Source organism: Aristolochia californica, unplaced genomic scaffold, assembly GCF_029961685.1.
Source record: "Aristolochia californica isolate CCGP_79_NKW_82.1479 unplaced genomic scaffold, dmAriCali1.0.hap1 SCAF_14, whole genome shotgun sequence".
NCBI lineage: Eukaryota > Viridiplantae > Streptophyta > Magnoliopsida > Piperales > Aristolochiaceae > Aristolochia > Aristolochia californica.
In genome coordinates, this window is record NW_027181815.1 from 8,357,918 (window position 1) to 8,385,800 (window position 27,883).

The following is a 27,883-nucleotide window of genomic DNA, read 5'->3' on the forward strand; positions in this document are numbered from 1 at the left end:
GACCTCTCTTTCAGCTTGATGTGAAGTATGTCTTTTTATATGGCGATTTGAAAAGTTTTAGCGATGTGGTACTACAATTTGGGTTCTATAGGAGCCATTGTGATCATTCTATGTTCCTACTTAAAAGGAAGACATTGTGTTATTTGACCACACATTTTCAGACAAAAGATTTGGACTCTCTCAAGTACATCCTTGGCATTGAAGTCACTCGTAGCAAGCAAGGAATTGTTCTTTCTCGGAGAAAATATACATTGGATATGTTACAAGAGTATGGTTTATCAGGTGCTAAACCCATAGCCACCCCCATGGAAGTTAATCATAATCTACATGACACCCAAGGTCTTACACTCAAGGATAAAACTCGATACCGACGGTTAGTAGGTAAACTGATCGATGCTACAGTTACCAGGCCAAATATCTCATTTGTTGTGGAAGTTGTGAGCCAGTACATGGAAAATCTTTAGAAAGTCCATTTAGAAACTGCTCAGAGGATTTTGAAGTACTAGAAGGGTGAACCTGGAAAAGGTCTTCTGTATACTTGGAATAGGAAAGTTGATGTACTTGGGTATTCATATGCCAATTATGCTGGGTGTAAGATGGATAGACGTTCTACGTCAAGCTATTGTTGTTTTGTTGAAGGCAACCTGGTAAATTGGAAAAGAAAGAAACAGACAGTTGTGGCTAAGTCCAGTGCAGAGGGCGAGTATCGAACAATGACTCATACAATTAGTGAACTTATATAAATTAAGTTTGTTCTTCTTGAGTTTAGTTTTACATTACCTGACCCTATGGTTATGAATTGTGATAACCAGGCAGCCATTTTTATTGCCAGCAACCCTGTGTTCTATGAGAGAATGAAACATATAGAGGTTGACTACAGTTATGCAAGGGACGGTGGTAACCCCTTATGTAAAGTCTTCAGACCAGTTTGGAGATATATTTACAAGCCTTTGGGAAGTGAACATGTATCCATTAGTGACAAGCTAGGATTGTTTGATATCTACTCTTCAGCTTGAGGGGGTGTTAAAATACAAGTCCAAGGGTATTTTGGTCATTTCTCATATTTTCCACATTACATTTTTCTCTTATAGTATGACTATTAGATAGAGAATGTTCATATTTCCTCTTCTATTTTCTCCCCAAATCACATATTTTTCAGTTTTCATATAGAATCTTATTTCCATGGGTATAAAGAGAGCTATTAATTTTTTTTTTTATCATTGTTCTATGTATTAAATAGAAGAGAAGAGTACCAGCTCTTTTCTCTCCTCAGTTGCCTCTTTTCTTTATTGTGAGTTCTTCAATTTTCACATGATATAAGAGTGACGGTCCTAAGATGGAAAAGGAGAACATGATAGAGAAGAATGGGAAGAAGTAACAAAGTTCTTTCCCTTCAGTTCCTATTCCTGTACTCATTTTTCCTTGGAGTTAGTACTATCATAATACACTTTCCATATTGCAAACCATATATTGACAAAAAGGTCTTTTATTTTCTAACACGAAAAAAAATTTGGGACAACAAAGAGAAATCAACATCTAAAATAGCTAAGGTCAAACAACAGGAAGGTTTCAGGTAGCAGTAGGAAGCATCAATTTTCAGGATGATTTGTGTCAGCAAGAACAAGACTTTATATAGAGAACTATATATCAAAAGAAAGATTTGTGAGTTTATTTTCTAACCCAGTAAATCTTTTCAGAATATGATTTTTCAACAGTGAGATACCAACATCAGAAGAAGGAAATGTCAATGCTGGAAACCTATTGCAAGCGGAAAACATGATTTTTAAGCTCAATTTTTTTCTTTTTCTTTCTTCTTTGCAGATGATTATTCTATTGCTTTGGGTTTTTTTCAGCATTGTCCTTTGCTAGCTTTGATGTTCTTAGTTTCTGTTTTTACCTAAGAGTCACACCAACACAAGTCTCTAGTTTTAGAAATTTGTCCCCATGCAATGGCTAAGTTTTTGAAATTGCTAACATGCGCCAAAACCTCAAAATGAGAGAGAGACCGTGCTCCCGTGCTCACAGGCAAAACAATTCTCCCCGTCCCGTTGTCACCTACTAGCGCCGAGCTAGAGGTCAACAGAGACAGCTTCTACAGGGAGGACCCAGTGCCACCACTCGATACCCCTGCAACCTAGAGACGGGAGATTTCATCATTCTAGAGCCGGGTGAACGAGCTCAGGTGTTTGTGGCAGCTCTCCAGTCAAAACAACACAAATACGACCCAGAAACCTGGGCCCAGATAGTGAAACTTGCCAAGGTGATGGACACCGTCTTCACGGAGCCTCTCCCGGGAGATAACTACCCATCTGAGAAGTCGAAGAAGATGAATAATGATCAATGATTATTCTCTCCTAGAATATCCGTGGAATTGGGTCCTTGCATCGTCGTGCCTCCATTCGGGACCTCTTTGGCTCTACCAAGGCAAATATTGTTGTTCTCCAAGAAACTAAGGCGGCTTCTCTTCCCCTTGGATACATCCGCGAGTTGTGGCACCTAAAGGAGCCCGGCTGGGCTTCAGTGGATGCAATGAGATCGGCTAGCGGTATCCTACTGATGTGGGACACCAGTACTACTGAGGTGCTTGATCATTGTTGTGGCTCTTACTCCATTAGCATCAAGCTGCGAGACAAAGGTTAGGGGAGCATTTGGTGGCTAGAGATGGGAGATTTCATCATTCCAGAGCCGGGTGAACGAGCTCCAGTGTTTGTGGCAGCTCTTCAGTCAAAACAACACAAATACGACCCAGAAACCTGGGCCCAGATAGTGAAACTTGCCAAGGTGATGGACACCGTCTTCACGGAGCCTCTCCCGGGAGATAACCACCCATCTGAGAAGTCGAAGAAGATGAATAATGATCAATGATTATTCTCTCCTAGAATGTCCGTGGCATTGAGTCCTTTGTGTCACCGTGCCTCCATTCGGGACCTCCTTGCCTCTACCAAGGCAAATGTTGTTGTTCTCCAAGAAACTAAGGCAGCTTCTCTTCCCCTTGGATACATCCGTGAGTTGTGGCACCTAAAGGAGCCCGGCTGGGCTTCAGTGGATGCAATGAGATCGGCTAGCGGTATCCTACTGATGTGGGACACCAGTACTACTGAGGTGCTTGATCGTTGTTGTGGCTCTTACTCCATTGGCATCAAGCTGCGAGACAAAGGTTAGGGGAACATTTGGTGCCTAGTTGGTGTCTACGGCCCTACCAGACACCATGAGTGCCACCTATTTTGGGAGGATCTATTGAGGACTTGTAAAATGTGGCCTATTCCTCTGATGCTTGTGGGCGACTTCAATGTCACTCCTATGAGAAATCCCCACCATCCCGGAGAATCACAACCTCCATGAGGCTATTTGCTGACTTTATTGGCGGTTGGGACCTGGATGAGATTACCCTATATGGGAAAACCTTCACTTGGTCAAATGGCAGGGAGCCCCCTGTCCTTTCAAAACTGGACCAATTCTTAGCCAACAATGATTGGCTTCAACTCTAAAGTAATGTCTCTAGCAAAGTGCTCAATCGAGTCATCTCTGATCATTGGCCGATTATGGTTGATACCCATTTTGGCGGTTGCCCCCCCCCCCCCCCCCCCCCCTCTCCTCTTTTAAATTCAACAATAATTGGAAGGCGGACCCCTCTTTTGATCTATCTCTCCAATCCTTCTGGGAGAATATGACTGTTGCTGGCCCGAGCGGCTGGACCTTCCCGATCAAGCTCAGATGTTGAAACTGCTGTTGTGGTCCTGGGCCTCCGAAAAGAAGGCCACTTCCTCGGCTGTGAGAACCAATACCCTAGCTCAAATAGCCGCTCTCGACTCTGAGGAGGAAGTCAGGGGTCTCTCTTCTACAGAAGTCTCTCAGAGGTATGCCCTTCAAGGGCAATTGCAGTCCTTTGCCTACAGCGAGTTAGTGCACTGGAAGCAACGTGCAAGATTCAAATGGCTTTCCGATGGGGATGCTAATACTAAATTCTTCCATGCAGTCACCTCTGCACGAAGAAGGGTCAACCGCATTGCCATGCTCAGCGTCAATGGTGAGAGACCACCTCGAACCGAGCCCTTATTTCCGACTCACTGGTGAATTTTTTTGCAGATTTTTATTCTAATAACCAGCCAGTCCGCCCCTTCTTTCAAAGGGTAAACCTCTAGGTTATTCCATCATCTCTAGCTAGTCTCATCAAGCTCCCCTGCTCTAGTTGGGAAATTCAAATTGTAGCCGCCCTTGGTCTTCCTCTGGATTGTGCTCCAGGCCCGAATGGATTCAACAGGGAATTTTATCGCCGTTGTTGGCCCTTCATCAGAGTCGACATTTCCAGCATGGCCCGCTCCTTTTATCAACATGACATCAAATATCGGAGTATTGGAGCCTCTTTCATTGCCCTCATCCCTAAAAAAGATGGGGCAGAGCTCCCATCCGACTTCCGGCCGATCAGTCTCACCACCAGTGCATATAAGGTGATTGCGCGCCTCCTTGCTAGTCGACTCAGGGCAGTCCTCCCTATTGCCATTCACCATGGCCAGAGTGCTTTTATTAAGGGAAGAAACATTCTTGATTTAGCCATGGCATGTCATGAACTTAGTCATCATTTCAAGGTCCGCAAGCTCCCCAGATTCATCCTCAAGCTTGACTTCGAAAAGGCATTTGATAGAGTTAACTAGAAGTTTCTGGACACCCTCCAAGGGAAGATGGGATTCGGGGAAAAATGGTGATTTTGGATCCAAAGTTGCATCTCCTTTACAAACTACTCTGTCCTTCTCAACGGAATAGTTTGTGGGTATTTTAAGGGAACCAGGGGAATCAGACAGGGGGACCCCCTCTCCCCATTGCTCTTCAACGTGGTAGCAAAATATCAATCCTCCTTGATCTACTCGGCCAAGAACATGGGATGGCTCCTCCCCATGACAGATTGCACAACCTTTGATATTCCGATTCTCCAGTTGGCGGATGATATTTTTTGCTTCGGGGTTGGTACTATGGATCATATCAGAAAATTGTGTGTCGTGCTAGGATTATTTGAATTGGCTTCCGGTTAGAACATAAACTGGGGAAAAAACACTTTTTTGGCTATCACATTGATCCAACTGGACTTCGGGATATGGCGGACTACTTGGGATGCTTTGTGGGAAATATGCTAGCGACATATCTTGGGCTCCCACATTTTGATTCTCGGCCTTCAGCGTCACTATGGTCCCCCCTCATTGAGAAATTTAAAAAGAGGCTAGCCACTTGGAGTTAAACTCTTATCAATAGCGGGGCGTCTCACTCTCCTCAAGTCTTGTCTGGCTGGGCTGTCAAATTATCTGTTATCATTCATGCACTATCCGGCCTCCGTTTGCTCCAAAATTGATGTCATCTGTCGGCGATTTCTATTGAGAGGTTCAGAAGATACCTTCAGATACCATTTGGTTAGTTGGAAGGATATTTGCACGCTTCATAATAGGGGAGGATTGGACATCCAGCCTACAAGAGAAATGAACAAAACTCTTATGCTCAAATGGATTTGGAATTTCAACAACAAGCATAACCGTTTATGGAGGAATATGGTGAAATTCTACCTTCAGTTTTCAGGTGCCTAGTGGAGAGAGGGTGGCGCCGCTCGCCTCCTATACCCGATATGGAAATCAATTCTCAAGCTCCTTCCAGTATTAAGAGATGCTACCTCGTTTCACACGGGAAATGGAAGGACCCTTCTCTTCTGGTCAGACGAACGGTGTGGCCCCCAATCCCTCTCGAAGGACTTCCCGGGGCTGCATAGGGTGGATAGCGACCTCTCTTGCTCCGTGGCTGATTCATGGAGTGATCAGTCGTGGAGTCTCTAGTTCCGTCGGGGATTAAATGATGAAGAATCGTTGGCTTTTTGCTCTCTCCTTACCAGAATCAGCAGTACTATTATTCGGGAGCACTCAGTTGATAAGCTGATTTGGAAGCCCGGTAATAAGGGTCGATTCACTGTCACTTCGGCTTACTCTCATATTAGAAAGCAAGACTACCGTATTCATGAGCACAAGGCGCATCTGGCTTGGAGACTCTCAGCACCAAGCAAAATCAAATTTCTTGTGTGGTCGGCCATTAGAGAACAAATTCTTACTTCAGACAACCTTCATAGAAGAGGCTTCACCACCCCCGATCTTTCTTGTCCCCTTTGCGGTGAGTGCGAAGAGACAGTCCAGCATGTCCTCTTATACTATGGATTTTCGTGGCAAGTTTGGAAGAAGATTTTTCAGAAAATTGGGCTCCAAGTGGGGCTACATCAGAACCTCTTTGGCATCTTTGAGATGGTTCGAGGGATTCTCCTTCCTCGGCTGGGCAAGTTAATACTTTCGGCCTGTCTTGCGCATGTTCCATGGTGTATTTGGCTCAAGCGGAACAACCGGAGATTCAACTCTAAAGCTAGCACTAGACAACACGGCTTCTCATGTTGTTGGCCTCATCTCGAACTGGCTTCATACAAGGAAGGATTTTGCCACTCTATCGGGTGTTTCCCTTCGAGAAAATTGGAATTTGATCGCTCATATATCTGGCCGCAGTAGAACTCCAAGTATGGCCATTTGGGATCCTCCCCCTTGCGACTACATTAAGCTGAATGTTGATGGTAGTGTTATTGGATGTCCTGGGCCGGTTGGAGCAGGTAGTGTGATCAGAGGTCACAATGGAGACCCTATTCTTTTTTATGTTGGTTTGGTGGGCATTGCCGATTCTAATATTGCTGAAGTTAATGCTCTATTGTTCGGCCTCCAAATCTTCAGGGATCGTCTCCTTGGCAAGTTAATCATTGAAGGCGACTCGAAGACGGTTATTAGTTGGTGTTCCAAAGACAACTTCCCTCCTTGGCGCCACTGGCCCATCACTGATAGTATTGCTGACATTATATCTTCTACTCATTGTAATTGGAATCTCATTCCTAGATCAACCAACTCTTTGGTTGGTAAATTGGAAAAATTCGGAACTTCCCAGCAATCTCTCATTGTTTGGGAAGGCTTCCCTCAAATTGCTCTTTTGGGCTTGTCTTAATAAAAATCAGCATAATTTCAAAAAAAAAAAAAAAGTAGTCATACTAGGTCTCATTGGTGCTGCATGTTTTCACATGACTGCAAATTGTTGGATCAACTTTTGTTGCTTATTAATATATAAGGGATTACATCGAACCAAAGTCGATGAGCATGACCTTCTTCCTTGGCTTCGATTTTTTCACTGCAAGGGGCAATGGCAAGTCAAGAAATCAGTAAGGAATTGAGTTCTTGTGTCAATGTTTGGTAGATGTAGATCCACATGTTTGTTGGAGTATCGGATTTGTTGTCTGGCCAAGAGTGATGTTTCTTCTATCATACATGTTATTGGAAAATTGGGTCTCTTAGTTTCATGGATCCCCAACTTGAGAGGGAGAAGAAGAACAACAACAACAAGTATACAAAAATGAGGCATTTTGAAATGCCTACAATGAAGAGTTCTGCGAATGGTGGAAGAAGAGTTTCACGAACATTGGTGAATTTTTTTCTTTTATCACAATTGGTGATCAAGTTCTTAAGACATCCAGTAAAGGGGAGAATGGAAGATGAAAAACATGTGCGAATAGCCAATTGCATAACAATTTGAGGTAGAACAAGCTGAAGCTGAAAGTTGCAAGCCATTGAAAGACTCATGGCAAACATTTTTCTCTCTATTTATTTTTATTCATATGCAATATAAAAAGCTGAAGTCAGAAACTCCAGCTTGAGTGTTAGAAGATAAAACTTGTGTTTACATAAGTTTCTAGAAAAAGTGTTTTCTTATAGAAATTTTTTTCCAAGGGTGTGTAGAGGGAACAGGGACATTAGTGCCTTTTATCATTGTTTTATGTTATAAATAGAAGAGAAGATGGAACCCTAATATATATATATATATATCCCCTTCCAGAATTTCAATGTGTGTTAATTCTTTTCCAGCTCTTTCTTCTCCCAACTTGCTCATAAATTTTCACAGGCCCCATAGAAAAAGACTTGTTATTTTTCACGAGCCACAAACCACTCCCATCTCCCAAGCGAAACTAATAAAAAAAAAACTGAAAAAGCTAAGTACTTCAGATACAAACAGAACTGTATACGTACCAAAGAAGCAGACTGCAATTGTTTCCTCATCAAAAGAACCTCCAGAATTAAATGAGGGTGCTCATGTAAGGCTGAACAACGTTGCTGCCATGGCAAAGGAAGAAGTCCCAGAACCCGAAGACCTAGAGCCCATTTGTTCAGGCGGGAAACCTCAGCATCTGTCAGATTTCCCCACCTTCGTTTCAGGAAAAAATGAACCTTTGCAATGAACAAAGAGCACTTTTGCATCAGAATGGTTACTTCACGAGCAAAGTCAAATATCTGAAATTAAAGATCGGATGTTAAGCCATACCAGAAGTTGCTTTGAACGCAAATTTGACAATAGTTGCATTGCGCTCATTGCAACTGGTAAAGCGTCATCAGTCTCACGTAGGGAAGAAAGAAAGCGAGAAGCTTCAGCTGGGCCTCCACCACTAAGAGGATCTGTCATGAGAAGTTTTACAAGTTGACGACCCTGCAGTTCTCTCCGCAGATCTATGGATAACCCTGCACTTTCAGCAACTTCAAGAGCAGCGGAAACACAACCTTTCCCAGCAAGTCTAAGAGCCAGACCTTCAGGATCTTCCTTGCATTCAGCTTCAACCTGAAAGGCAAGAACAAAAAACAGGAATAAAATATCAAGAATATCTACATGTTGTGGTTGCATCCAAGGAACATGAGATCACAGGACAAGCCCTGATGAATGAGATGAAGCATTATGACCTCTTGCCAACTTTTACAATGATCATCTGCGCATAAAATGTGATTGTATCTCAGCAAAGCTTGCCGCCTTTGCAGCACCTAGAAATGAGTAAAAGTCCAGTAAGTAAAGATACTGAAGTACATGAAAAAATATCAATAACATGATAAAAGTCAAATTAAGTGTCAGCTTATGAGGCCGGTGGGGGAATGCATCCTAACCAGATGAAAGTTGAATAATTCGTCAAGTTTTCAATTTGTAAATTTCAGAAAAACTGAAAGTGCTAACACTATATTGTGTCAAATCCATGGCCAGTGTGTGATACAAGAACCGTTGAGTAAAGAACCCTCCTCCTGGGCCTTCAATGATTTTTCACTCCCCTCCCCCTCATTGTGGAAGGGGACTCAGTTATGGTCATTAGTTGGGCCAACTGTAATAAATACCCATCATGTTGTTTAATGATCTACATTGATTAGATTAAAAATAAACGGTTTCCCATTAGCATTTCTGATGCATTGGCTAGGGAAGGGGTCACCCAGCAACAACTCAAGTTGTTGGCACCACCGAGCTCTTTGAGCTTCATTTCCTAATTTTATTTGAGTTGTTTGTCTCTCATTTTGTATTTAGCCCCTTGGGAGCTTTCTTAACAGATTCCTATTTCTCATTGTTATAAAAAATTCCACCACTTTTAATAGGTAAATGGGATAATATCAAGTTATGAGAACTAGCAACTTTATATGGAAATAAAAACACTCACCTCATCCTTTAGAGGATCATTTTCAAGTAAATGGCAACCACACATAGTCAGCACATCCATTGCAGCATCTAGATCCCACCTGTGCAAATACCTAAAAGGCAACCATTGAAAGTTAAGAAGTGAAGAATGTATGGACATGTTGAATATAAAGGAGAAAACATTTTTCTTTTTTTTTAAAAAAAGTGAGAATTGTAATAAAAGAAAGAATGAACAAGATACAAAACAGGATTTTTTATTCCTTACTAGAATCATATAAGCTAACATAATGATGGACAGGAGAAAAGGTGGCAACAGGTAGAGATGGCCAGAAAAACTTTGTTGGTACCTGTTATTGGATTGACCCAAACACAATCATATTACTGATCAAGTAGTAAATCAGAAACCAGGGGGAAGGGGAGGGGAAGTGCTCCCCTACCGTGTAGGAGTGGGGGGGGGAAGCCGCCGTCCCCTTGGTCTGTAAGGAAAGAAGAAGGGGGCACCTCCCCCCTCCTCCCCTCTTCTCTCACTGGAGACAAGAGAGGAGGGGGGAAACTCCCACCTCTCCAGCTTGTACAGAGGAGGGGATTTCTCTCTCCTCCTAATTGAGTAATAGTGGGCCCCTTTTGTTTTTATTTAAAAATATATTATTTTTAATACCCGTAAACTTTCCAGATTCTGTTGGTCACAAGTGGAATTGAGCCAGTATTTGGATCTACAACTTCTAGCCAATTACATTTGAAAATAAGACTCTAAGGAGAGACTACTCACAACTCAAATAGTTATGTAATACAAGGATTTACAGAAAGACATAGCATTTCGTAACAAAGATGATCTTAAAGAAGTTCACATACATTAGAGCAAGTCTTGATGCAAGCTGTTTATCTTTCAGCCTTTGGACCAAGCGCCAACTTTCAGTCCAAAAACTATTTGTTCCATATCCTTCACTCTGTCCAGAGATTGAATTATTTTCCTCACCATGCTCAATGAGCAGCTGAAGTAATCGATCAGACGCTCCATTTCGCAAACAACGATCCGAAAGGGCAAGAGCATCCATCAACTTTCCTTCATTGATCAATCTGTTAAAGAAATATAAGAAGCTGATAAGAAGAACACCAACATGTATATCACTATATTTTTTTTCTTAAGGAAGATTCCTTAAAAGCATTATATAATTATTGTAATACAGATGGAGAGGTAGAGCCTCAAGCCTCAGAAGGGAGAGAGGAATCCCCCACTTTTACAAAATGATAGAAGATCCCACCCTTTGCTAAAGAATCAGAAAGTTTGTAGGAAGCACGCACAGTGGGCTGCCACAACCTGGAGCCAAAAAAAAAAAAAAAAAAAAAAAAAAAAGCTCTACATTTTCATAATATATAACACAAAAAATCTAAGCATCCAGGATGAGGGAATGCTGTGAAAGACAACTAATCAGGATCGCCAAATCTCCTTCTACTACCACAGGTTTGAAATGGTGTTGAGTGTACATCTAAATTCCTGCCAGCAGAACATTTTTTTTTAAATGATGCTGAATTTTATTAAAAGAGAGCTCAAATGAGCAGGTTACTGCCATCAGTACATTGATTACAGCATCAGCAGAATTGCAACAAACTGCTGGCTCCAAGAAAACAAGCTGGACAGAACCATCATGAAAGTGAACAAGCCCACCAAAACCTGCAGGTTCGGGGTTTCCTCTATCATAAAGTTCTCAATACAACACGAAAATATGCAATTATGGCACTTCTAAGACAGAATAGGGCAAGGAATAGAAAAGAGAAAACCAACAACTAAAAATCCAGTATGTGGCTGAATGTGAATAACCAAAAACACGATAACTTGGGCCTTTGGCTCAATGTCCACATGGAAACAACAGCAACGAGCAAAGGTCCTTGATAAAAATAAATAAAAAAATAAAAAATGGAGAAACAGATTCAGAAAAAAAATCAACAAAATAAGGAGGTTCCTTATGATTTCCACAAAAATCTTCAAATCTTTTTGAGATATATACTCTCATTTTGTAAGGTTCAAAAAATCAACCACATGAAGAAAAGATGGTGTCCTAAAGACCAAAAACGAAAAAAGAAATGTTGCTTGCAGATAGCATCAGCACAGCCAAAATTGATCCCACAAATGTAGAAAATGATCTCAGAAGCCCCGCCCCTTATCCCCATATGCCTCCCACCCTCCAGAAAAACCCCTCTCTTATCACCACCAGATAACCACACTTCACCTCATAAAAGTCAAATGACTTTCTTCGTCCCTGCCTTCCAAAATGAGAACAACAACTCCTATGGTTTCAGCCCTTGCCCAGAGATGATCTATTTACACCCCCCCCCCAAAAAAAAGGCCCACAAGTCCACCAATTCCTCAAAGCACCACCATGGCAAAAACAACGCCTAACCACAACCCCAGGACACAGAAACCAACTGAAATGCCTCCTCCGCTCTCTTTTCAAGATCTAGAGAATACGTCAGAACCCGTGCCCAATTCTGGAACCACACTCAGCCTGGATCTTCCATCACCTCCAATTCTGGCTACCTACTGAAGAAGAAAAAAGACCGGCCCCAGTCGTTACCAATCAGGGGCTGTTTCAGCCAGCAGAACATCCCCCCTGACCATTTTAACCCTCCCCTTCCTCCTCCAACCGAGAGGATGACAGCAGAGCTACAATCTGAACGGAGTAGGTACGACGATGAAACATGGCAAAACATAATGAATCTAGCTCATCTCTTGGAAGTGGTTTTCCATGGCCAGAATCCAGGAAAGAAAGATGATGTGGGAGTTCAAAAAATTAGTTCAAATGATTCTAATCTCTTGGAATGTCCGGGGAGTAGGGTCTTCGCGGAAGCGAGCAATAATTTGTCGCCTCCACCTCGGCAAATGCCATTCCCCAACAAACCTCGAAAATCATCCACCTCCCCCTCATAACACACCACCAATCTCCAACGTTGTGTCTTGGTAACTCCGCCTACAACATCCAAGCCTCGAGAGCATCTCAAACCCAGAAAATGACGTCGGGACCCCCACCCATCAGAAAATTCCGACCTACCACCACTAGATAACCATCAAACAAATTTCTTCACCCCTGCCTTCCAAAACCCCCTTTTTAGCTACCATGAGGATAACAATTCTGATGGTTTCAGCCCTTGCCCAAACTCGATTTACTTGAAACCATGGCGAAACCAACCAACCCCTCAAAACACTATGGAAAAAATAGCACCCTGCCTCATCCCCAGGGCGCATAAGCCACCTAAAATGCCTCCCCCACTCATTGTTCAAGATCCATAGACCACATCAGAACCTGAGCCCAATCCTAACACCACGCTCAACCTGGATCTTCCAACTTCTCAAGTTTTGGCAACCTATCATAGAAGGAAAAAGAGTGGCCCCACCCGTTACCAATCAGGGGCTGCTTTGGCCAGTTGAACATCCCCCATGACCATTTCAAACCTCCCCTCCCTCCAACTGAAAGGATGGCAGCAGAGCTACAATCTGAACAAAGTCGGTATGACGAGGAAACATGGCAAAACATGATGAATCTGGCTCGTCTCTTGGGAGTGGTTTTCCATGGACAGATTCCAGGAAGGAAAGATGATGTGGGACTTCAACAAATCAGTTCCAAATGATCTTGATCTCTTAGAATGTCCTAGGAGTATGGTCTTCATGGAAGCGAGCAATAATTTGTCGCCTTCTAACACAATTCAAGCCTTCTATTGTGGTGCTCCAAGAAACAAAATGCCAAAGTCCGAACGACAACCTTGCCCGTGACCTTTGGAACTACCCCTCACTGCAATGGTCGGCCATTCTAGTGGAATCATGGTGCTATGGGATAGCTCCCTCTTCGAAGCAACATCAATCACGAAACTTACTCGGTGAGGATTCATTTCCGTGATCTTTGTTCGGGTTCTCAGTGGTGTCTCGTTGGAGTTTACATTCCTAACCGCTATCACGAGAGAAGGAATTTTTGGGAGGAGCTCACTGACCTCCAACTCCAATGGCCTCTACCATGGATATTTGCGGGAGATTTCAATGCTATTTGTTTTTGCGACGAAAAGCAACCTCCAACTACTCACATCTCATCTTCTATGAGGGGTTTTGCTGACTTCATCGGTTGTGGAGAATTGGAAGAGATCACCCTCTCGGTAAAGACCTGCACTTAGTCTAATGGGCAGCAACAGCCTATCCTCTCGAAGTTGGATCGTTTTCTTGCCGACTCAAATTGGCTGCATCTTTATGATGATATTTCTAGAAGAGTCCTCAATCGGGTAGGATCCGATCACTAGCCCATCCTATTATCCACCTCGTGTGGAAGATGGGGTCACCCCCCCCCCCCCCCCCCCCCCAATTCAGATTCGAAAACACCTGGATCTCGGATGCTGGTATTGATGGTCCTTCCAGTGTTGTCAAACTGCTAGAACAAAAAAATCCTCTCTCCTCAACCGCATCGCCGAGCTAGATTCATCGGAAGAGCAAAGGCATCTAACTCAATCTAAATTTTCCACTCGCCTTTCGCTTCAAACGGAGTTGCAAATTCTCCTAGTTCAGGAAAGAATCAGCTGGAAGCAAAGAGACCGTTTTAAATGGCTAACTGATGGAGATGTCAATAAAAAAAATTTCCACTCCCTCACATCAACGAGGAAGAGATCCAACCGAATTACCTCTTTATGCATCAATAATGAGGTAACATCGGATAGGATCCAAATTACTAATGAGCTGCTCAGTTTTTTCACAGATTTATACACTGATGATTATATTACTCGACCCAAAGTCCAGCAACTTCATTTTGGCCATCTCCCTCACTCTGCTTCATCTCTTCTCAAAGCTCCTTTCTCCCAGAAGGAAATTGAAAAGGCAATCCTGGGCATGGCTTGTGATTGGGCATCGGGCCTAGATGGATTCAACGATGAATCCTACCACCGTGCTTGGCCGATTATCAAGGGAGATATTTATAAGATGGTTGAGGGTTTTTTTAAGACTGGCATCTCCTTTCGCAGCATGGGGGCCTCTTTTATCTCCCCAATCCCCATGAGCGGCAGTTGTCTACTTGGAAAGGTAGGCTTCTGTCCAAAGTTGGTAGATTGACTCTCCTCAACTCTTGTCTAGCTGGTATACCCAACTACTTCCTCTCATTTCTACCTTGCCCCACCTCTATTTGACGATGCATTGACATGATCAAGAGACGATTTTTGTGGTGTGGTACCAATAATGATGATGTTTGTATGCTGAAGTCCTTGGGCGGTCTAGGGATCAAACGTACCAAGGAGATGGGATATGTCCTCCTACTCAAGTGGTTTCGGAAACTCAACTCCAGCTCGATGGCCTTCTGGAAACCGATGATGTCCTCCAAGCTCAGGCGTCTTAGGGCTAGATGGATCACCGATGGCAGCAAGCGTCATCTCTCCCCCATTTGGAAAGCCATGTTCCATCTACTCCAAGTCCTCCTCTCTGCCATTCATTATTTTGTTGGTGATGGATCCAACCTTTGCTTTTCGACAAATTGGTGGTCGGGTGATGGACCTCTGGCCTCCTCATTCCCCCGCTTCTCTAGCTTACCACTCGTCGTGATTTCTCTATTGCCGATGCTTGGGGAAATGGCTCCTGGGACCTTCGTTTGAGGCACGACATCATTGATGAGGATGCCACTACTATGTGTGACCTGATTGACAGACTTGGTGGTATTAAGCTTCGTGTTCATGTAGCTGACCGGATGATTTGGCTCCCTGACGACATTGGACGTTTCTCGGTTTCCTTTGCCTATGGACTCCTCATGGGTAGCCCCCCCCCCCCCCCCCCCCCCCCCCGACCCCCTCCCCGTATCTCATTCGGCTGCCCTTTTCCTTAACGGCACTAATCTCAAAGGGAACTGGCGATTGATTACTGAGAAGGCTGTTAGGAATTAGATGCCCTAATTCCAAACTAACAAGAGCAATAATAATAATCGTAGAAGAAAAAAAAAACAAGCACGAAAAATACAACAAGATTGATATAGGTTCGCCTCAAGGTGAGACTACGTCCTGTCTTCCGCCACTGCAGTAATCCACTATGAAGATGAAATAGTTTACAAGAGAAATCTCAAACACTCACAGGTGTTTTTTTTTAACCTCTCTCAGGTGCAGCTCAAGATCCTTCTCCTCCACCTTCGGGCTACTACAAGCTGAACTTCGAAGGCAGTGCTTTTGGCTGTCTAGGTCCAGCTGGTTTCAGAGGAGTAACCCATGACGAAAACGGTCCTCTCCTTTACTCCTCTGCTGACCCTTTGGAAATCTCCGACTCCACCACTACCGAACTCTTCGGATTACTCAACGGGCTTTAGGTCTTCCAGGGCCATCTAGTGGGTCCCCTCCTTACCAAAGGCGACTCCAAGATTGTCATTGATTGGTGCGCAAAGGCAGCATTGGAACATTTACTTTGAAATATATAATATAACATCTCATTTGAATTGTACTTGGACCCACATCCCTAGGTCTGCCAATCACTTGGCAGATTCTCAATCTAAGCGGGTTGTTTCCCTTCAATACCTTGTTGTGGAGGAAGGCCCGCTTAGTTAGGTTTGTGTATTTCTCTCCCTCTTTTATAAAAAATTTTAAATCCATTCATAAAAAAATAAAAAAATGATGTTGGAAAGAAGGACATTTTGATTTCTGACAAGATTGTAGGGAAGAGAAAATGATGTTGACCCCATTTGCCCTTTCTGCCATGCAAAGGAAGAAATTGTTAACCACCTGCTTCTTTTGTGCCCTTTCTCTCGGGGGATTTGGACGTCGATTCTTAGCAAAATTGGGCTCCAACTCTGCTTCCCTGAGGACTTGACAGCCACCTGTCGTATGCTTGTTGGGACCCCTATCCCCGGTCTTGGGAAATTGATGATCTCTGCTTTATCCGCATTCATCCCTGGGGACTTTGGCTGGAGCAAAATCAACGAAGATTCAAGGCCAAACTCAACACTCAAGATTCATTGAAACCATCTCAGGCAATATTGCAACTTGGCTTCACTCTAGAAAGACTTCTCCCCTTTCTCTGGATCATCCATCAGGAATAATTGGAGAAGCCTAGCCCAGCTTCACCTATCCTCGAAGCCTCCTGTCATCTGCGAATGGACCCCGCCTCCTGTTGGAATCCTTAAGCTGAATTTTGATGGTTCTTCTTTTGGTAACCCTGGCTTAGCTTGTTTGTGTGGTGTGATCTGTGATTCTCTTGGGAACCAGATCGTCTCTTTCTCTGAGCCGCTTGGTATTGCAAACTCCATGACGGCTGAACTTCAAAGCCTTCTCAATGGGCTTTGTGTTTTGCGCGATAATTGCTCCAGACCTGTTTTGATCGAGGGAGACTCTAAGGTGGTGATCGGTTGGTGCCAGAATGCCTCTACTCCTTCGTGGCACCATTGGGATGCCTTTTTTGAAATTTTGGATATTGTAAATCTCTTTAATTGTTTCTGGTCTCTCATTCCGAGATCAACAAATTATGTGGCAGATGCCCTAGCCAAGCAAGGGGCCTCCTTGCAATCTCTTGTTGTCAAGAGTTAGCTCCTTTTGTTCTCTCTTTAATAAATTCACGTTTCATTAAAAAAAAAAAAAATACTCTTGAGCATTGAGAATCCAATGGTCTTCCTAGAAATGTCTTATTCCTGTTGCCAGCTAAGAATTGGAAGTTTGCAACGAAGTGATTGAAAGTATGGTGAATATCTCCCCAAGTGGATAAGTGCCTAGAGGAACATCCTCCTAGCCACCAAATCACATTTGATGCACCCATCTTAGGTACAAAAGAACTCCACACTAAAGTTGGATGAACATTGAATCTCCAACACTATTTAGTGAGTAGAGCCACATTAATCTATTAATTCTCTGAATCCCCATCTTTCTTTGGCTTACAAATATCATTCCACTGAACCAGGTGATGTTTGAACCCATCCGGAGATCTTTTCTAGAGTTATTAATCACACCACACGATTTTTGTTTTCTTCTTGAGAAAGAAACCGCACAACTTGATCACACTTGCCTTAAACTTTGATGGATACACTCTCAACAACTCAAGTAAAACTGGAATTGGAGGAGCAATAAAAAACAATGAAGGCACTATTCTAGCCTCTTACTCAGATCCCTTAGGTATCTCGGGTTCTACATTGGTAGAATTCATGCTTTTCTCTTAGGATTAATCATCTTCCATGAATACTTGAGTAGTAAGCTTCTGATTGAATGCGACCCCAAAGTAGTGATCGGATAGTGTTCCATGAAGTCAGACCCTTCTTGGTGCCACTAGAAGTCATACCCCGAAGTTATAGGCATTTCTCTATTTTTGATTGCTATTAGAATCATGTACCTAGATCAGCTTAGTGCTTAGCTGACTCTCTAGCCAAGCAAAGAGTCTCCCTCCAATAGTTCTTTGTAACTGGAGAGCTCCTTCTATAATCTAGTATTTTGTTCGCTTGCCTTGAATAAAATTTACTTTCCTCAAAAACACAAAAAAAAAAAAAAAAAAAAAAAAAAAAACTAGGCATCAACAACTCCCAACCTGATCCAAACTAACCTAAACCATAGAACTTAAACACGGGAACTCAACTAGGTTCAGTTTATTCAGTTTTTTTTTTTTTTTTTAAATAGTTTTCAGTTTCTTATTGATCTGGTTAACACAAAGACTTGGGGGAGCCTTGACTGAAATAATAACTTCCTCATGAGCGAGATTCCTTCTACAATGCAGATTTTGTTCACTATGAACTAGTGACATTCACTGGCATCTGCCGTAGCATTACAATCTTTGAAAATTAGAATGGGTTAAGTGTAGCAAAGAGTATCGGTAGTAATCAAAAGGTTAGGGTCTTGTCATTATACATCAAAGATGAACAGCTTCTGAAAGGTGATTTCTGCAGACCAAATAGTCATTATTTTTATCAAGCGAGAAATAGAGGTGGGTCTGAGAAGATGCCATTTTTTAATGATACAGGAAAATTCATTTCAAAAAAAAAAAAAAAATGATGCAGGAAACTTATGATTCAGATTCATACTGGCAAAAACTCAAAGCACCTTTAGCTCAATATTTTTCTTTCAACTTCTAAAATATTCTTAATCTTTTCCTGGATTTGTTCACAAATCCAACACCAGCTTCAAGCCTGTATCATAGTAGTAACAAATCGACTAGATAAAGTGATGCGGCTTGTCATTAAGTCGGACCAAAAAAGAAAATCTTGGATTCCCAGGCACTTACCTACAACCATCACCGAGCAGTGAGTTTAGAGTAGGGTTAGTGATAAATTCATGCAAGCAAATGACTGAGCTGACATGGAATCACATTCCTAGGTCAGCCAATTCCTTGGCTGATAGGCTAACTAAATTTGGAACATCCCAGCAATCTCTCATTGTTTGGGACAGTCTCAACCCCCCCCCCCCCCCTCCCCCTCCTCTTCTCTTTTGAGCCTCTAATATAATCCAGCACTATTTCAAAAAATAAAGAATAAAAAAATAGACTGAGCTGATATATTTTGGGTCTTACCATCACTGAACTCAGATTTGTGTCAACAAAAACATGTGCATACCTTTCCACTGCCATTTCATATGGCCCTTCATTCTCCCAATCAAATGAAAGGTAAATCGTCTGATCACGTTCAACAGTTCCAGGCATGGAGGAATCATGCCTTGCCTCTGAATCTCCGTGACTTTGGGAGCTAAAGTCCAACTGTGATGAGGAAAGAAGACCATTCACAGCCAAGTCATCAACTTCTGACTCGGTATCGCTGTCACTTTCTCGGACACGCTTCACGCTTACTTTGCCATCAGGTTTAGCTACATCAACCCCATTTGTATCCTTTAATGTCAAAGCAGTTGCCGACACTCTATGCAGATTTGACTGCATTTGAATCCATCGGTTCAGTGTAGGGAACCTATTAATGAAAGAAATTTTGAGGTTGAAAGACACATCAAAATACACAATCTAGTAAGCTAAAGAAAAGAGTATTTCGCACCAGAAGCCAATACCTCTCAGATTGATCAAGTGCAAACTCATAAAACAATCTGTCAGAATCAGGTGCCTGCCCTGTGGCATCATTTGAGGCCTTGAATATAGGCCACTCATTGCTGCAAGCCAAAATGCTTGTCCCAAAAACGCATGCCAATACAGCCCTAACAGGGGAGAGCTTTGCCAAATGCCTAACTACATTCAATTGGAGAGGGTAAAGGGGAGTTTGAGGTGTTCTTGATGATGCAAAATATGATGTAAGTTTTATGTCTTTGGAAGAGTGCAAATTGTTATCCAGACTTGTTTTGGAGAAGGGAGGCTGAATAGGTATGGATGCCCAGCCATGACCAGTTCTAGGAGGATAAACAGGTGGCACACAAGCAGATACAACTTCATGCACAAAATCAACAGACATTATATCAGCCACCTTTCCGGCCGCATCAGTGCTGCCTCGCTCAAAGACTAGACGAGTTAAAAGCTGCAACATACAGCAAAAGAAAATAAGAATTATAAAACTATCATCTGCTCCTTATCCATAGTTCTCAATAAACAGAAGCACCAGTCTTCCAAAAATGAAAAAGAACAAATAAACAATCAATAAACTATTTCAAAAATATCTTTTGAGTAACTATGATTCATAAAAGAGTAGCAAGATTATAGCAGCAGGACATTACTCAAGAAAAAAGAAAAAAGAAAAAAAGAAAAATTAAAGAGGCCCAAAAATAGCGACGCCTTTGCCACTCCAGCTTTAGCAAGTTATCAGCTAGCAAACTTGCTTAGGGGGAACAGAACAAATAAAATTTAAAAGAGGTCTATTTAGAAATATAAGATCATATTAATGGGGTACCGTCTACTAAAAATATTAAGTACAGGACAAAAGTCACCAACACATGTGGGAGAAGTAATGTTGTTTACTAGATAAAACTTTGTGGAAAAACATTCAAAGCAAGAAAGTACAAATACTTTTTTTTTTTGAGAATAAGTACAAATTCTCCTCTATTGGATATATTGAAGATTACAATGCGTACCGGTCTATATAAAGAAGGTGGGACCATATACAATTTTCGAACAATTTACAAGTTCTCTAGCAGAGTTTCTAATTTGAACCAGCTTCAAAATCAAGTCATAATTTGAGGAAGTCGAAAGTTCTTTCTTTCAAAAATGATGAGAATTCATTAAATGAGGAGAAGAATATGCAGAGTCACAGAAAGGCAGAAACAAAAAACCCAAGAACCAAAATAGAAAACATCAGCCCATATCAAATGGAAAAGTTTCGACTTTTTTTTTTTTTTTTTAAATGATGCTGAATTTTATTATGAGAGCTCAAACGAGCAGATTACAAGAGCAGAAGTCTTCCCAAACAATGAGAGATTGCTGGGAGGTTTCGAATTTTGCCAATTTATTAGCCATAGTGCTGAAAGTCATGGTATATTAGCTATTCATCGAAAAAAAAGTCAAGGTATATTAGCTTTAGAACTGTTTTTTTTCTGTTTCTTAGTATCTAGCATTGCCCTTTGTACTAAAACTTATACTAATATTCAATTTTAAGAGGTTGACTGGTTGCTGAAGACAATTTCAACAACCTTTCATTTTAAATGATGTAAACATAAGTTTTTTTTTTATAAAATGTAAACATAAGTTTCTCCATGTATAAACGGTAAATATGCTATTGATGAGACAAAGGAAATGAGAAACATACATCTTTAGGCCACTCATACACAACCGAGAAGAAGTTGAAATCATGAGTAGTGTCAGTTCCATCCACTAAATCACCAATAGTTGCAATATAGAGTATAAATGCAGAAAGGTAGGTGGAAGTTTTGGTACTTATGGGACCAAGTAGCCTTTTTGCAGAATCTTTCACATCATACATAGTCGGCTCTGCATTACTCTCTCTTACTGAACTAACAGATGTTGGTCTTGTAGGTCTGAACCCAAGACCAAAAACCCCACCCTTGTCAGAACTTGGAAGAACTTTCTTATCAGTAAAGAAGCCTTCCCCTGTCAAGAAGCTGCCATCCATTTCTTCATCAGCAACAGCTCTGGCCAGATTGTGAAGCTTCCCTGAAATTTCATAGGAAAAGGAATTATATAATATGTAGAGGTTTCTGAGAGTGCAGATGCATCACAATGAATAACTATATGTCATATACCGCTAAGGAACTGTCGTTTTCCTTGGTGAGCATCCTCAATCATCTGGTGCAAGATGGATAGAGCACGCTGCCTCTGTCCTTGTCTATTTGGCTCCTTCAGAAGAGAAAAGCTTATCTTGCCTGAAAATATAGCCTGCAGTGTTCCAGGATTCTCCTAAAGATGCAAATAAAAAAACAACAATCAACACCATCATCTCTAGGAGTAGTCTCATTTTTCTTTTCAAATTAAATGTCCTTCCACAATTAAAAGCAAAAAGCATAATAAGATCACACCTTCCTGATCCAAGGTTTGAACACAAACCCTATAAGAACAAGTAATCCAAATTGAAGGTATTTACTTGCTAGAGAATAGAGAAGCATCTTTTCTCTTTGACAGCAATTTTGTTCCACTATTCAAAGAATACAAAAGAAAACATGAAATCAACACCTTAAATTTTTTTGGAAACTAAATCATCACCCTAGTTGTTAACAGATAAACAAAAAATTAAACCTTAATGGGAAAAAAAGGACACAACGCTCAATTGCAAAATGACCTACTGGCAATCCTGAAATGTTCTTTCAGAATTGCTAAATGTAAATTGAGCATGCTTATTTAGCATTGGCTGCCTCTAAATGTTCTTTCACCTCAACATGCGGTAATATATTTTCTTTTTTCTTTATGAAAGGATGCAAATTTTATTAAATAAAAAGGCCAAAGGACCAAGTGAAAGCAATTTACAACAAGATGTCTAGGCAGGTTTGATCAGCCATATCATTTGTTGATCTATTTACATGACAAAGCCATCAAGAGAGCCATATCTCCCTCCTTAACAGTTAAAAAAACATCAACTTTTATAGATAAAAAAAAAAAAAAGCATGCATAAATATACTACATAATCAAGTTTAAAAAACCATGTCTCTGAAATAATTTCTTCATTTTTTTACAACTGTGATCGCTTCCAACCACAAAAACATCAGATCTAACAAGTAAGAAGCTAACCTGTTCCAGAAATTCTTGCAGGCGCTGAAGGATACGCTTTATTACTGAAATTATGCTCACTTCCTGAATTTGATCCCAGTAAGTTAAACCTATCTTGGGAGAAACACCTGGATAAATTTCAGACAGCATAACCCGAGCCTGTGGTTGCCAAAGTTACAGTATTAAATCTGTATACTCCATGCAAAACATTAAATGCCATCTCATGTTATAGAACAAAACCGATTATAAGTAAAATGTAGAACTTTGACAACATAATAAATAAAGTAGCACTAATTAGATTGATACCAAATTTCTTTTCAAAACTGTTGTATCTTAAAGTGAAATAGTTTTAGATGAAAAAGAGAAGGATAAAAATGATGTTTCGTTCTATGTTGTTTTGTCCTTTCGCTTTTGTTTTTTTCTATTTTTTTATAATATGTACCTGATTATTTGTCGAGTGACAATAGATGAGATACGAAACGAGAGACAAGAGATGAGAGATGCTTTTGCCATTCCACTGCTCCCCACCGATCAAAATCTCCTTCTGATCCCGCTGGCAAGCGCGGAAGACAACTGGAGAAACTAACCATCCGAACACACAGGTGGTGCTCGGTCAAGAGAATATCGCAGTGCCACGGTTCCGATGACCTCTGTGATGTTAGACCGGCATCTAATCTACCTCTTCACGGCGTGTCATCACGAATGACGGCTCGTTTAATGACTACCACTCTTGACAGGACACCTGCACTCCGAATTCAAATCACCATCACAACGCCGATTGAAGCAAAGGACTTCATCGCATGGCACTTCAAGTGACATTCCGAGGACCAACGAAGGTGACGATGACAGCAACAAATGGACCACTGTCTACAACAAATCAACCCACACCAGACCTCGCCACAACACTGCTCCCTTACTCAATGGCCCCTTCCATTTCGCCTACGGCCCGACTGTCCTGACGATCGCCCAAGTAGACCTACACTGTACTCCATGCATCCATGTGACAGTCCAGAACGGAGAAAAACGATCGTTTATCACTTTCCCAATGGTAGCTTGTGCCACTTTCATCTTCCAGTTCACGGAAGACACTACTCAACGCCGTGCTAGCTCATTGCACATCGGAGAAGCACCACCGCATGTCGTATCATTCAATACCGGGGTCATATCATCAAGGCGGGCATTGCTATCCATGAAGCCACCAACACCTTCTTCGGATGGAATCACTTCCTCCAATGTCTGTGAAGCTGACTACCGCACCAGCCACCAGTCTACCCTCTGAATACTACCGTCTGTCAGAGTGGTTCCGTCCACTCTTGTAGGCGGTAGCTTTCCTCACCTAATAGATCGGTCTTTTGGGTGTATTGGCTAGCCGTTGTCATGGTATCAGAGCTGGGCACGCCACGTCCCCCGTTCAAATCCCAGGAGAGGCGGTCAAGAATCGGCAGGGTGGGTGTCAGAGTGGTTTCGTCCACTCTTGTAGGTGGCAGCTTTCCGCACCTAACAAATCGGTCTGTAAGGTGTATTGGCTAGCCGTTGTCATGGTATCAGAGCTGGGCACGCCACATCCCGCGTTCGAATCCCGGGAGAGGCGGTCAAGATTGGGCAGGGTGGGTGTCAGAGTGGTTTTGTCCACTCTTGTAGGCGGTAGCTTTTCGCACCTAATAGATCGGTCTTTTGGGGTATTGGCTAGCCACTATCATGGTATCAGAGCTGGGCACGCCACATCCCACGTTCGAATCCCGTGAGAGGCGGTCAAGAATTGGCAAGGTGGGTGTCAGAGTGGTTCCGTCCACTCTTGTAGGCGGTAGCTTTCCGCACCTAACAGACCGGTCTTTTGGGTGTATTGGCTAGCCATTGTCACCCTCCTATTCAAACCAATGCCCCAACCCACAACCAAGAACCCCTCAACGCATTTCACGCCACCCCATACTCTTCCCTCCCACCCACCCCTATCACCCCAACCCCGCCTATCTCAAACAAGTGCCCCTTGCGTGCCCAATCACCAATGACCGCCTTGAACAACCCACCATCAAACTACCCCCTCACCTGCTATGCAACGGATTGGAGAAACTAACATTTGCCACCTCTGACACAAGGCCTAACGACTGAAAGGATGTGTCGACCTGATTCATCCACGGACTGCAATTGGACTACCACCCGCAATGCTCGTACATGCGACACGGTTAATGGCTTGTCATTTTTCATTCCATTGGTGATTGATGAATGGCTATGAGGCTTCCCATGACTGTTGCCTCCTTCGTGACTTGTATGCCGGATTGGAGTCCTTCCTCCCTTGGCCGGATTCTCGACCTATGGCTCCAAATTACTGGTCTTCCTCCTGAACCATGGGACGAGAGTGTTTTCCTACTCATTGCCAACTCCTTCAGCTCTCTAGTCCAACTAGATGATCACACTGCAAGTAGGAGAAGGCGACTTGGCCTGAATTTTTATTAACCCAACAGACTCCTCTCAGGGCATACTATGGATCAGATCAGAAAACTGCGTGTTGTTCTGGGATTATTTGAAGTGGTTTCCGGTCATAACATAAACTGGGAAAAAACCACTCTTCTTGGCTACCACATTGATCCAGCTAGGCTGTGGGATATGGCGGACTACTTTTTTTTTTATGAATGGTGCGTATATAGATAAAAAGGAGAAGAAAAATTACAAACCTAGGTCAAGGGGCTTGACTCCACAACAAAGTGTTGGCGAGAAATGCCCGCCTTGGCCTGGGTGTCTGCCAAGTGATTAACAGAGCGGGGAATGTAATTCCCATATGACGGATTACTTGGCATGCTCTGTGGGAAATATGCCAACTACATATCTTGGGCTCTCACTTTTTTATTCTTGGCCTTCGGCGTCACTATGGGCCCCCCTCATTGAGAAATTTGAAAAGAGGCTAGCCACTTGGAGAGGTAAACTCTTATCTACTGCAGGGCGTCTCAGTCTCCTCAAGTCTAGTCTGGTTGGGCTGCCAAATTATTTGTTATCATTCATGCACAGTTTGGCCTCCGTTTGCTCCAAAATCGATGTTATTCGTCGGCGATTTCTCTGGAGAGGTTCAAAAGACACCTTCAGATACCATTTGGTTAGTTGGAAGGATATTTGCATGCCTTATAATAGGGGAGGATTGGGCATCCAACCTACAAGAGAAATGAACAAAGCTCTTACGCTCAAATGGATTTGGAACTTCAATAACAAGCATAACAGTTTATGGAGGAATATGGTGAAATTCTACCTTCAGTTTTCGGGTGCCTAGTGGAGAGAGGGTGGTGTCGCTCACTTCCTTTCCCTGATATGGAAATCAATTTTCAAGCATCTTCCAGTATTCAGAGATGCTACCTCGTTTCACACGGGCAATGGAAAGACCCTTCTCTTCTGGTCGGTTGAATGGTGTGGCCCTCGATCCATCTAGGAGGACTTTCTGTGGTCGCATAGGTGGCTAGCAACCTCTCTTGCTCTGTGGCTGATTCATGGAGTGATCAGTCGTGGAGTCTCCAGTTCTGCCGGGGACTAAATGATGAAGAATCGTTGGCTTTTTGCTCTCTCCTTACCAAAGTCAGCAATACTATTATTCGGGACCATTCAGTTGATAAGTTGATTTGGAATCCCAACAATAATGGTAGATTCACTGTTACTCCTGCTTACTCTCATATCAGAAAGAAAGACTACAGTATTCATGAGCACAAGGAGAATCTGGCTTGGAAACTCTCAGCGCCAAGCAAAATCAAATTTTTCATGTGGTCGGCCATCAAAAAACAGATTCTTACTTCGAACAACCTTCATAGAACAGGCTTCACCACCCCTAATCTTTCTTGTCCCCTTTGTGGTGAGTGCGATGAGATAGTCCAACATGTCCTCTTACATTGTGGATTTCCGTGGCAAGTCTGGATGAAGATTTTTCAGAAAATTGGGCTCCACGTGGGGCTACATCGGGACCTCTTTGGCACCTTTGAGATGGTTTGAGGGATTAACCTTCCTCGGCTGGACAAATTAATACTTTCAACCTGTCTTGCACATGTTCCATGGTGCATTTGGCTCGAGCGGAACAACCGGAGATTCAACTCCAAAGCTAGCACCCCGGACAACACAGCTTCTCATGTCGTTGGCCTCATCTCAAGCTGGCTTCATACAAGGAAGGATATTGCCACTCTATCGAGTGTTTCCCTTCGGAAAAATTGGAATTTGATCGCCCATATATCTAGACCTTGCAAAACTCTGAGTATGGCCATCTGGGATCCTCCCCCTTGTAACTGCAATAAGCTGAATTTTGATGGTAGTGCTATTGGTTGTCCTGGGCCGACTGGAGCAGGCGGTGTGTTCAGAGGTCACAATGGAGACCCTATTCTTTCTTATGTTGGTCCGGTGGGTATTGTTGATTCTAATACTGCTGAAGTTAGTGCTTTGTTGTTCGGCCTCCAAATCTTCAGGGATCATCTCCATGGCAAGTTAATCATTGAAGGTGACTCGAAGACTGTCATTAGTTGGTATTCCAAAGATAGCTCCCCCCTTGGTGCCACTGGCCCATCATTGATAGTATTGCTGACATTGTATCTTCTACTCATTGTAATTGGAATCTCATTCCTAGATCAGCCAACTCTTTGGCTGATAAATTGGTAAAATTCAGAACCTACCAGCAATCTCTCATTGTTTGGGAAGGCTTCCCTCCTTTGTAAATTGCTTTTTTGAGCTTTTGTCTTAATAGAAATCAGCATCATTTCAAAAAAACAAATGCCAACAATCTCATTGAAGTACATAAAAAAATTAGCCCCTAGTCCTCACCCAAGAGCAATCATCAAAACACATCTCAAGCCAATCATGGCAGGCAAGTCAAAACACCAACTTCCAGTGGCCTGGAATTTGGAAAAGCAAATACAGCTCCGATTTTCTCTAATGCAGAGATTAAGAGATGATGGAGGTATAGCTTTAACAATAGTCTTCTGGGGACGATGAGAGGAGGGGTCGGTCAAGGAGTAACTCCCTCCCACCAACCAACTGGGGAACGGAGTAATTCCTACCCAACGACCATTCCCTCTGATCTAGCGCCTCTAGTAGGACAACGCCCAGGATGGGGCGACAATCAAACCAGTCTGGGGAAGCAGTAGCGGCAGCAGCAACAACGACAAGGCAAACAACTGGAAGAAGAAGAAGATTAGGAGGAAGAAGAAGAAGATAAGGGGGAAGAAGAAAGTATTGAAACCGAAGATAGCTCAGCGAAATGGCAAACTATAATCTTGAGATCCTCACGACGAAGGATTCTAGTGGAGGACCCGGCAAGATACGAATTCCGGAACGGAGAAGCGAAACTGACTTTTCGGAAGAGGAAGGAGAAGAGTG

General features: G+C 42.5%; 1 protein-coding gene across 4 annotated transcripts in view; it reads right to left on the reverse strand.

The window, feature by feature from the left end:
• Positions 1-27,883, reverse strand: part of LOC137950873 (uncharacterized) — a 125,189-nt gene that overhangs the window by 56,921 nt on the left and 40,385 nt on the right. For all 4 annotated transcript variants that reach the window (XM_068797529.1, XM_068797530.1, XM_068797531.1 and 1 more), the window contains 10 exons: positions 22,568-22,705; positions 21,589-21,742; positions 21,135-21,499; positions 19,456-19,913; positions 19,017-19,361; positions 10,345-10,569; positions 9,515-9,605; positions 8,781-8,858; positions 8,371-8,661; positions 8,079-8,276 (listed from right to left, as the gene is read on the reverse strand). In XM_068797529.1, the coding sequence (XP_068653630.1) occupies positions 8,079-8,276; positions 8,371-8,661; positions 8,781-8,858; positions 9,515-9,605; positions 10,345-10,569; positions 19,017-19,361; positions 19,456-19,913; positions 21,135-21,499; positions 21,589-21,742; positions 22,568-22,705 (2,343 nt within the window). The remainder of the gene's footprint in view (positions 1-8,078; positions 8,277-8,370; positions 8,662-8,780; positions 8,859-9,514; positions 9,606-10,344; positions 10,570-19,016; positions 19,362-19,455; positions 19,914-21,134; positions 21,500-21,588; positions 21,743-22,567; positions 22,706-27,883) is intronic.